We start from the raw sequence: 12,247 nt of genomic DNA, 5'->3' as shown, positions 1-12,247 counted from the left end.
CCCTCTCCAGAGCAGCCATCCATTTCTGGATATCATCCCCTTGCTTAAAGGGGGGCACTATTTTAGTCAGGTGTTTAGTATCTAAACCCTTCTCTCTATCTCTTGGGAGATTGCTGCCACCAGTGGGAGCTAGCCCACTCATCTGCTGCTCTCTAGCAAAGGCAAGCTTCTCTTTGGCCAGGGCAAGTTCTTCCCTTTCAATCCTCAGTTCAGCTTGTCTCATCCTAGCTTCATGCTCCCTTCTCTGAGGGGAAGTAAATCTCCCCTGTGGAGGATTCCTTCTCCCCTGAGAAGAGGCATTAGAGTGCAGAGATCTATTGGAGTCCCTAGAAAGAGATCTATCTCTCCTAACTCCAAGGTTAGGCCCACTTCGGGTTAGTACTGGGGGTCCCCCAGATCCTAGCCCAAGTAAGTCTAAGTTGGCCCCAGTTAGCCTTCTGACTACCTCAAGACCTTTGTCTACCTCATCCCCAGAGAGTTCCTCTTGATCCTCCTCCTCAACTGCAGTAGCAGTGTTGGGGAGGTCTGGATCCCCAGAGGTTCCCTCTAAGGCTGGCATGTTCTCATGTAACTGAGAAAGCTTTCTGGCATCATATGTCTCTAAGAGACCTATCAGAAAGGGAATGGTGGGGTTAGACCCCTGCTTCAGTTTCCTGGAGACACAGATCTGTCTCATCTCCTGGAAACTGAGAGCTGCATATCTTGAAGTGACCTGTGGAGGGTCAACACTGACCAGGGGAGTCTCAGTAGATTCTCCCTGGGTAGACATGCTTTTCTAGTGAGGTGTAAGTGGTGCACTTACCTACACTATGTGTTTGCCTACTGATCCCTTGCTAGAGTTGTAGTTTAGGGTGTGCTAGGCCCTAGGAGCTACAACAGCTGGTTCAGTAGAACTCAGAGTATTCTAAGCTAAGTTATATGTACCTTTAGTACTTATGTGATCTTTCACAAGATATTCTTAGGGCATGTGTGGTAAAACAACAGCAAGCTCAAATCCCACCGCTGCCACCAATGTGAGAAGTTGGCCTGATGTGCAGTGCTCACTATTCTAGTGATCACTATATATCAGTCCAAACAACCCTTATTGATGATTGGTTGTAAGTCAACCTTATAGACCAGCTATCCTAGTAGCATGGATACGAGCAGGCTAAGGCTAAGACTCTAGAGGGCGTGTTAAGCCAGCTGTTTTACCATCACATTACCCCTTGAACACCCAGTGAAAGGACACCACACAAGTGTTATGAAAATAAACAATGTATTTATTAGAATCACAACAACCCTGTACTCTTTATGAGGACAGGGTGCTAAGCACACAACAAAACTCTTATGAAAATACTTAAGTTAGCACGTTATACAAAAATGCCCGAGGGGCACGAAAAACCATATATTCTAAAAGTGGAATGCGAATTACTAGCAGGTAAGTAACGGTACTAATAGGCTTTGGAATCGCTAGGACTGGACTACTGAACCTTTAGATTACTAGCAGGAGGCCTAGGGAACTCGGGTGCAGAGTGTGCACTCTCACGCTGGATGCGGAACAAAGTCTATGGGAGCTAGAATTCACAAAGTTAGTGTTCACGGGCGAACCCGACCTGGTAGGGAGAAAACGACAGTGGATCCTGACCCTTGGATAGTGAGGCTATGCTGGGACACCGAAGTGCCGAAGTTACCTAGCCCAGGGGCTGCAGCTGCATAGGTCTGAAAAGACGTCGGGAATCCTCGTGCCGGACCAGGAGCCTGGAAGGAAGAAGTTGCTGGCAGGCGACCAGTGAAGGAAAGTTCGATGGATCCAAGCCTGGATCAAGGAAGAAGGAAACCTGAAAGCAGAGGGGACCAAGTTCTTGAATCACTAGCCAGTGATTAAGTGGGCACCAGGATGGCACCGGGCGAAGTCACCGCAGTCAGGTGAGTGGGCGCTGCTGGGCTCTGCAGTCTCTCGGACCAGGAGGCGTTGTCGGCGACCAGGATGGAGGTGCGAGCTGTCCCACGAAGGTTCTTGCTGTCGACGTCGCTGGACCCAGGATTGGGCAACAAGTCTTGGCAAATGCAAGGCCCACGCGGTGGACCTAAAATGGCGTCTTAGCTGGACCAGGAGGGTCCAGAGTACTTCTCCGATGGAGGGAAGCAAGGGCCAGTCTGGAGCAACCAGACCAGCAGCAGTGTTGTCGTTGGGCGTCGTTCGGAAGGCCACAAGCCAGCGGGCTAGTAGCCAAACAACGCGGTGAGCAGCAAAAAGCAGAAGGGCCCCACGCCGATCGTGGAGATGCTGGGGGGCTGCTCTTCGGTGCTGGAGCTGCTCAGGGTGGGGGCTTCTCGGACCCCAAAGCACTCACCAGGAAATTACTCGGTGGGCTTGCTGTGCAGAAGTCGTGCAGTCTTGGCGATGGCCGGTCCCTCGAGGTCTCGTCGCACCCACGGTTCTCAGCTGTGCTGTAGAGGTGGGTAGAGGTCAGAGGTGCCAGGGAAGCCGGGTCTCGTCGAGCTGGGCAGTCGGATTCCGGAGGAAGGACGTGCAGCAGACCGCAGTGTTCTTAGATGGTGCCTGCGGATGCAGGGTGACTACTCCTTAGCCACAAGGGAGAATCTTGAGGAAGAAATCGTGAAGTCCTTTCGTGGAAAGTGGTATCTTGATTCCAAAGATGATCTGATTTGGAAGGGGGCCAGTCCCTACCTTTATCTGGGAAAAGGGGGCTGGCACGCGACTAGGTCCTGCCCTATGGGTGGGACCAGGAGGGGGGTGGTTACACCCACTTCCTTGGCGGGCTTTTCCCCAGCACAGGGTCTGGAGTGTCCCTGGAACTGGTTCAAGCCAGCCTATGCACAGTGAGCACCGGGGTGCCACGTGCAGTCACCTTCCTCTGAAGCCCTGCCTACCTACAATACACAAAACCCTGTCTGGGACGGTGCTGGCACCGCCCCTGGCAGGAAACCCTTTGTCCTTATCTCCTGCTCTGGGAGGACTCCCAGCAGCAGGAGGGCAGACTTGTGTCTCGGTGGCAGCATCCATTTTGTGGAGCTGAGGCTCTGTTTGACTTTAACCGGGTTTAGGGGTTACATGCATGTCGTGTCCCTCTAGAAGGGTGGAATGCTAACCCCGTCAGAATTGGCGAGGGGTTAGTATTCCAAGTCGTATGACACCTTACTCGACATGTTTTGATAAAGCGATACCAGAGTTGGCATTTAACCGCGAGGATTGTAATGCACTTAAGAGTATATGGTATGCGATATCATGGAAACGGCTAAGGGATAGATCCCGAAAGCCGCAGACAGGCTCAGCTCATGCCAGAGCACCATCTCACACGATTCCAAGCACTCTGCCTTCAGGATTGTTAAGGCCTGCCATAGGAGTGACTGATAGGAGATCTGTGTGTCCATTTTAGGGTTAGATATAGGTATACTATATCTAAAGCAAAGGGTGAGTACACCACCTTGCCCCAGCTGTCGTGCAGCCAGTTGTGTCAGTTTTAGTTAGTCAATCCAGGGGTGGCATAATACATGCTTCAGCCCCTGGGAGACTTCTGGGTGCACCTCAGCCCTGGGTACAGGGACTTGGAGAGGGCCCAGTGCCAATTCAGTACCTGAGTACAATTTGGATAGAGAGAACAGCTAGGCTGTGGGTCTGATTAGCAGGCCCACAGCCAGGGAAAGTCGTAAACCAGTGCAGCAAAAAGCAAAAAATCTGGGTGATCATAGGATTGCAGACCCTACTCTCCTACAAAAGTGATTTAAAATGTAATTCGATTTTCAATTTTTAGCCAATGAAGATCTCGGATGTACTTGGAAGTAGGAGTAGTACTGGGGATTTTACATAACAGCCTAATTGCTGCATTTTGGACTGTCTGTAATCTAAGAATCATGGCTTTCTTTGCCCCAAGATATAATACATTTCCAAGTGATCAAGGCATTGATTACAGTCCTCTTGGTCGATTCTGGCAGCATCCAGCAGATCTTCTTTAGCCATTTTAAAATGGCAAAACATGTAGCAGACGTTTTAACTGCTTGTTGATGCATAGTCAGAGAGTCATCAAGAATGATGCCCAAATTGCGTGCCTGTATCACTGGAACCGGAAGCAGGCCCATTTCTGGTGGCCAATGTTGAGGGCCCCATAGTTCCTTGTTAGAAACGGATGCCAGTAATTTATCTGGTTTGAGCAAGGATTCGTATAAAAATCCTGCTCTATGTCTACTTTGTGACCTGCGCAAAAACCTGCTCCCAGCTAAGCTAAAGAGGCCGAGAAAAGACACACAACAAAAATGTATTCAGGAAATGACGGAAAGAAAGAAGATTTGCTCCTTCATAAACGATGAGAAAATGTCAGAAGAAAGGGATGAGCATAGCACCAAGCAATACCCGGTGGCGCTTGAATGAAAAGTCATTAAGTATGAGCTGCAATCAGCAGAGTTGCTAAAGCCTGCGCAGACAAACTGAAAGAAATTTAGGAAACTAGTTTGATCTAACGGTCTAGATAATAACGATATGCAAATGCATACCCAAAAATACATGGTAACTTAGGTAAAGACACTGTAAGAAAAAACAAATAATTTACATAATATGATATTTCCGGCCTTCCGGGTAGTAATACATTTTTAAAAACAAAAGCATGCACCCTAATATGCCAATTCTCCTTGCATTGACCTTTTCTCAACCATTAGAATTACTTCTTTCCAAAAACAAATGCACTAGTATATTCAAAATGCAAGGAGAATTGGCATATTAGGGTGCATGCTTTTGTTAGTGTGTTGTAGCATTTGTATGGTGCTGCGAACCTACGGGACTTTCACAGCAAACACTATATACAGACAAGTTGCTTCCCCGTATGACTGGTACTGCAGGCAGACCTTGCCTGTCCTCCAGTGGCTCTGGCTGTGCTCTTATATCTCAGTGGGATAATGCCCCTGCTGCAGAGATCGGTGTGCAACCTGAAGACCATAGGCTAGATTCAGCCACCCTCCTGAGGCAATTGGAAACATTGCTACTCACAGCGCCGAGAAGCGCCATGACTGCAGCACCGACTGCTGTGATAAAATAAACAAGGGGCCCGATACAAACTGGAGAGCTTTGCAAGCTCAGGGGCATGAAGCGCTATATGAATTGTACATTGGAATGCGAGACGTATATACCCTGGTAGGCTTACTGGGCGCTGTAGGCTAGAATGGCAGTATTTTCCCTTCACACAAATAGATGCAGGTGTCAGACTAATTGCGCTGCTGAGATGCAGGGAAGATGGCCCTCTCATCGAGTAATGAGCACTGAGGGGCCTTTTCTGTTAAGCTAATAGCTTGGAATTATGGTGACATTATCCAGCGCTGATCTGGCCTGTAGTGTCGGTGATTGGAAAATACTTCTTTTTGTGTCGAGCTCTCATTATTGACCCTCTACATAAAAGGACAGGAAACCCCATAACCCGTTCATTGCATCTAAAACCCGCCATTTGAAAGAACGTCCTGTTTGCCTTTCTGCCCTCTGTTCCACTGGAGCAGACGGGGCACACTCACACACACATACACGACAACACTCAAAGAAATGTATTCACACACGCATACACACAAACACATCCATTCGCAACACTCTCCACCAAACATTCATGCATACACGCACGCTCGCACCAAACACTTTAAAATAAAAGAAAAACACACACTCTTACCTTGCTACCGGTCCGCGCCACCTCTGGGCTCAGCTCCCCTCACGTCACAGGCTCACAGCGCCCCTGGCGCCAGGATTGGTCGAGAGGGGCTGAGCCTGTGACTCACAGCCCCTCTCGGGCAATCCTGGCGCCAGGGGCACAGGTACCTTCTCGCCCGCAGCACGCCCATTAGGGCTCCTAATGGGCATGCGCAACGAACCAAAAACACAAGTGCGCATGAGTGGGCACGGGTAAAAATTCACCCTCCGTCCCCACTCATGCGCACTTGTGTTTCTGCCTGCCTGGTGCCTGTACAATCATGTCAATCAATCAACATGACGCCAGACCGCCCACCCCTTCAGACTCTGAAGGGGCAGGGTGGTCTGACGTCATGTTGATTCATTGACATGATTGTCAGTCTTAACTCAAAAACGCCGAGGGAGCTGCGGGCGGCAGGGGGGGCTACGCCCCCACGCCCCAATGGAGGAACCGCGCCTGTTAGCAATGCATAGTGGGTCGCAAATAGACGTACCTCATGAATATTAATGAGGTAGGCCGCAATTTGTGACCCACTACGATTCGCTGCCATCCCAAGGATGGTGGCCTGCTGGGTCATCAGACCACAATGTCTGTGATGGCTTTTAATTTTTTTTTTTTTTTTTAAAACATCCCGTCTTTCTTAAATGAAAATGGATGCGTTTAAAAAAAAAATGAAACTTTTAAGTTTCATTTTTTAAGATTATGAGTTGTCCATTGGACCACTGCAAGCTCTTAAAAAATATTGCCAACCATCCTTAAAGGGGAAAGGGTCCATTGGTGACCCCTTCCCATTTCCAAATAGGTCACCACCATTTCTCAAATGGTGGTAAATTGCAAATGTAATATTCATATATACCATTTCAATTCGATTTTACGAAGGGAATCCCTCAAAGTCGCCCTTTTCAAATACGGAATCGCAAAACCCAAATTGCGACTCAGTAACAAGTTACTGAATCGCAATTTTGGCTGTGTACATCCCCAAAAACATTTTTGCAGTTACAAATGTACTTAATCTGTGAATCGGGCCCTTTGTGACTGCATAAATGCTTCCCTCATCTAGCCTTAGGTGTTTTGCCCATAATTGCAGGATATTGAGCCTGCATTTGAACCTGGTTCCACAGTTCCAAAGAATAGAGCGCTGGTCATAATGCCACACTCCCTCCCCCTTCATGTTGGCGTTTTTCATGTTTTAACATATTGATGGTTTTCACAGCCTGTTAAAAATGCAGTTGTGTGAGAACTCTAAGAAACACCAACATCGATGAATTATTGATTGGTCAGACATGACAAAAGGCAATGCGTTTGTGTTGGCGTTTTTAGAGTTTTAAAACAATCCTGGTTTCGATAGCCTGTAAAACCCAACATTCTGTTAAAACTCTAAGAAACACCGACACAGGAGCATTGTCTATTTGTCACAGATGCCAAAAGGCAAGGTGTCAGTTTTGTAGCCTTACGGTTAGAGCGGTCGACCTCGGAGCTGGTTAACCGGGGTTGAGTCTCGGCAATGACGCTCAACATCCTCTGATTCTGGGCAAATCACTTAATCTCCCTGTGCCTATCAAAAATGAATGTGTCCATCTGTAACGAAACTGGTCCTCATGTAAAGCTCTCTGATACCTGATATCTTCGGTCTAGTTTGCGCTATATAAAACTCTATTTAAAAAAAAGTAGGTTTTCACAGCCACGGTTCCATACTAAGAAGGATGAGTCAGGCTCATAACCTTTTGGGCTGCAGGCTCCATGAGTATTCTGAACTGAGCCAGAGCCGGGCATCTGGCTAACCCAGGTTCAAGCTTTCTAGGGTGCACATATTAGAATATAAGAATTAAGGGTTGAACCTGTGATAGATAAGCTGTGGAGAAAAAACATTGTTTACAATTATCTTCTTGGCTGAAAATAATGTCTTCATTTTTCTTTAGGCTCTGCGAGTAAACTGGAGTTACATATAAGATTATTCTGCCGTAATGTCCTTCTCCATCACTGGCCACATCAAAGTGATTCTGCATTTTGGCTTACACGTATCCTAAAACCGTGGCCTATGGTTAATCAGGCCAGATTACTGTTCATTATATTCGGGCCTGCCTCTCCTGTAGATGGTAGGTAGCTAATACCAACAACTCTGAGCTCTGTTTGCTACTGTATTTTTAATGGATGTAGGGTTTATGCCAATGTCTTGATTTTTTTAAAGTAAGTTGTATTGTGTAAAAGCATGCATAGTGATGAGAAGATAAATGCGGATACTTTAAATATTGTGCTATCTGTAAGCGAAATTGATCCATGTCCACCTATTTAGTGTAGTAACATTCTCCTGCTTGTGAATGTATTCTATAGTAGGTCTCTAACAATTTCTTAATGGAATGCAACATTCTCCAAAATGGAATCTTCTGTAGATTTACATGCTTCGTTGAATATTCCTCACCCTTTTGGGATCATATTTGAATTATTCTTACATTCCAACCGTACATTTGGGTCAATGTTTCATTAAATAGTAATGTAGCAGGTAGGGATCATATTTGAGGACTTTAATGCATTATTCTTACACCTCAGTCGCTCTTGGCCAACGTATAAGACAACTTTAGATTTGATAGTACTGTAGGAATTGTCCCAGCATTTTAATAGATAGAAGACTTAAAATCTGTTCTGCAATAGGTAAAGAAGTATTAATTTATGCATCAATTTAAAATGCCATACACAAAATTTGGGCTGAATATCTTCGTCTCTGTTTCTCCTGAATTTTCCCAACAAAAATCTCTACCTTTTGGGGTGTAAGTATAGGATTTAGAAACAATTATGATTGGGACAATGGAGAGTGGTTCGAAAATACAGAATAATTACTTTACTATGGGTGGAACTAAGGGAAATTGGAGGAGGGGTTCAGTGAGGGATATGCTAATACAAAACACACTCACATAATATTGAGACAATTACAATTTGCACAATACACATTTAAACCTATCACAGTGGGCGTGGCTTGGAGCGTCAAGATGGCTGTCGCACTCTAAGAGTGCTGCTGACCCCTCCGTCATCCGCACCAAGATCCACCAGCATCGCCAGCCAACCATCCCTATACTCTACAACCAGCACCTCGCTATAAACTGCACCACCCGTCCGTGACGAGGACCACCGCAAATCGTGTGCAGTGTCCTGTCGCCACCTAATTCTCCGAATCACCAAACTTCAAAATGGCGGCACCAGCTACCTGGGCACCGGAGCCCTAATCCGAGCCTGATATTGTGAGACCGGTGGAGGAAACCAACCCGTCTAAGGCCTGGGGGCCCGCGTGGTGACTAACGGGCCCGGTGGCTCACCTGACGGTGGAGAGAGGGGAGCTGTGAAACCCAGGCTCGCTTCTACTCCCCAGTGATCCAGAGTGAGACGTCCGGCCGCGTGGCCCGGAGTGAGGCCTCCTTCCTTCAGCCAGGTCCTTGAAGTTGCTGTGAGATCCTGTGCCGTGGAAGCTGCGGCCAGCGGCTGCACCAAAGTAAGACTGGGGATTCGGCCGCCGCTTTGGGCGGCGGGGTGGAATCATCAACTGCGTTGCCCCTCCCTTCTGAGTGCAGTCCTCCCACGAACGGAAGACGGCCGAGCCTTGGCCGGGCCCACCAAGCCCGGGTGCAGTGGTGGCTACCTGCAGTGCCCCTCTGATCAGCGGGCATGACTCCAGCTGTGACTGAGCGGATCCCCTTGAAGGTGACTGTTGGAGGCGGCAGTGCAAGGATGTGGGGGCCGGTCCTGTGCGATTTCCCAGGCATGCTGTAATCCCGGGGCCACATCGCAGCGGGACTGTGGTGGTGGGTCCGGCTGCACTGATCGAGCAGTGGGGGCTCCGGGAGGAGGCCCCCTCACCATTGCCCCCTCCACTCTCACATTGGTGCATCTAGACTTTGGCGGCCTTGACACTCGACCGGGCCCAGTTTTGTGGTATCCCCGCCATCCGCTGCAGCCTGGGCAGCACCCACAGCCTGAACCTTCAATCCGGGGTTTCACAGAGGGGTGTCCTGACAACCGGGCCCAGGAGTCCTGACACGAACCCTGTCGAGCCCTTGGAATCTTGCGGCACCCACATTTGAAGCATAAAGTCACGCTGGGCTCACGTAGATCCCCTAGATTGAACCTCCCGGGGTCCTGCTGGTCAAAAGCAATGTAGTGCTTGAGGGACCTTCTGGATGGAGTCGAGGCCGGCCCTGCCGCCACTGAGACCCCCGGAGGTGAGACGCCCAATAATTGGCACATGTGAACTTGGCTGTGGCATCGCGCTGCAGTGGGCTCCTGGAGGGGTCCTAGCTCGACCTGCTGCAATCTGCACGCCCACCCCTCATAGGGTGAAACAAGCAATCCACCCTGAGGGGCAACTGTTCTGCCGCACCGGAGCCACTATCCGGCTGAACAATAACCAAAAGATTTAAATCCACATACTCCAAGGTACGTTTTCCTGCCCGAGGATCCCCCGGGCCAACATTCTGCATGAAAGAGATCCGCTGGGCCTTATGTCCGTCATCAAGGCTTCTTGGCTATCTCACCTCTCAACTAGAGGAGACAACCCTACAACTGCTGCTCTTCTCGCACCAAGGCTCCGTCCAGGCCTGGCGTCGGCGCACAACCTAGAAGACCTCGGGGCAGTGGGATCCTATTTTTCCTCGGATCTCCGGACGCACTCACCCTTCCCCGAGTGAGTTGCCCTTGCAGTGAGATTCACTCACCTGACCCTCAGTGGTGGTTCCTTACTTCAAACCTCGGAGCCCCACCACTGGTGCATCTTTCTACCTGAGTCTTGGAACCCCCCTGTCCTGACACACTGCAACAAGATCGAACGCCCAGGTAACCCTCGTCTGCGGGAATCTGACTCAGAGGCTCGTCGGCTCCGGCCTTGCGAGCCCTTCCTTTACCAACCATGGGGAGAAACCGCTGTCTTAAATCCTCCACCACTCACACACAAACAAAAATGGACCGGTTCACCACAGTAAAACAGGACCCCCTCAGAGGGGGCTGTGGGTGGCCTATCACTTCCAAGTAATGACCTTGCCGCAATCCTGCAAGCCATTGACCCCTAACATCAGTGGAAGAGAAGGTTGGAGGAGTTCGAGATGACATGCCCCTCACCCGGCAAGACCTACGCCACAGCCCACATCTCGGAGGCAGCAAACAAGGGCAGATGGCCAGCTTCATTGAAACTTGGATATCATCCTGGATGCCTAAAGATACACTTTCTCCGTGGTTTGCGATCGAGCGAGCCCATCGCTCCCTTGCGCCCAAACCACCACCCAGGGCCCCACATCGTCCTATAATTGCCCGATCCTCAAATTCAAAGACCGTGATGCAATCCTGTTTGAGGCACGGACCCTGGGCTCACTGAAGTTCCAGAATCACACCATCATGATGTTCCCGGACTATACGAGGGAAGTGAAGACCCAGCGGTGCTCCTATACAGAGGTCAAGCAGAAAATGCGAAATCTTGGTCTCCACTACAGACTCCTAGTCCCTGCTCGCCTCCGTGTTATATTCAAGGGCAAGACGCAATTCTTTGACTCCCCTCAGGCCACCTGGACTTAGCTGACCGAGGAATGCCCCCTAGGGATCCGAAACACCTCCTCACTTACCCATTTTGGTCCGCTAGCCTCACGAACTTTGTCTCCTAAACAGCGCAGGAGACGCATACAATCCCTCAGAAGACGTGAGGGTCTCACAGGTACCCCCAGATTGTTGAGCCCGACCACCCGTGGGCCCGGATCCGGGGCCTACCCCTCTGTCTCCCAACCCAGACAAAGGAACACATCCGGAGAAGACTCCTCCAGAGAACTGACTCCCCTGGGTATCCTAGACCATGGACCATGGCATGGACTCGGACTTTCCCGAGGGCCAACAAGGAAGACAAGGAGAATCATTGTTGTCTGAAGACTTAAGGCTTGCCAATGCTGCATTTACATCCGGCATGAGCGGAGGGGTCCGCTATCATCTCCTGCACTAAACACTTAGCTTGTTTCCATTAAGTTGTAGGGCGACAGATGCTTCAGTTCCAGAAGTATAGGGCGGGGAGGAGGGTTAAGGACCGTTTTCCGATGTTTCGTTTTGGGTTTTACACTACACTTTCCATCTCAGTCAACACAATGCACTTTCATGCGACTACGTCACCAGCACATGGTGATTTTGCACAGTGGGTAAAGCTTGGAGCGTTGCACTCATCTCCCACCCCAAGTTCATCACAGGGCCTGACCTGACGTACCCCCAGCACCACTCCCCCCACATGACACACACAGCCCAAGGGTATAACTCTTTCCGGGTCACGTCCTGGAATGTAAATGGCCTGCTTGATCGCAAAAATGCATGGCAGTCCTGAAATATGCCCAACAACACTTCCTGATGTCCTCCTGCTCCAGGAGACCCATCTCATGGGATCCCATTGTGCCTTTCTGGCATGCTAGTTTAGATAGAATGTGGCACTCGGGCTTCAGTAGGGGCTCCCGAGGTGTAGCCATTCTACTTAGAAAGACCTTCCCATTTGTCCTCTCTCACGTAACGGAAGACCCGCAAGGGCAATTTGTGACTCTCTCGGGGACGCTGGGTGGGAATGTCCTTAATCTATATAC

The 12,247-nt window shown here is 49.4% G+C and overlaps 1 protein-coding gene across 9 annotated transcripts in view; it reads left to right on the top strand.

Moving 5' to 3' along the window:
- FBXO47 (F-box protein 47) overlaps positions 1-12,247 on the top strand; it is a 1,641,665-nt gene that overhangs the window by 973,016 nt on the left and 656,402 nt on the right. For 8 of the 9 annotated variants that reach the window (XM_078645633.1, XM_078645631.1, XM_078645626.1 and 5 more), the window contains one exon: positions 7,583-7,759. The exons of the other annotated variant lie outside the window; for it this stretch is intronic. In XM_078645633.1, the coding sequence (XP_078501759.1) occupies positions 7,583-7,759 (177 nt within the window). The remainder of the gene's footprint in view (positions 1-7,582; positions 7,760-12,247) is intronic. 9 annotated transcript variants of the gene reach the window in all.

This window comes from Lissotriton helveticus, chromosome 5_1 (assembly GCF_964261635.1).
Source record: "Lissotriton helveticus chromosome 5_1, aLisHel1.1, whole genome shotgun sequence".
Classification (NCBI taxonomy): domain Eukaryota; kingdom Metazoa; phylum Chordata; class Amphibia; order Caudata; family Salamandridae; genus Lissotriton; species Lissotriton helveticus.
This window is presented reverse-complemented; position numbering and strand designations above follow the sequence as displayed.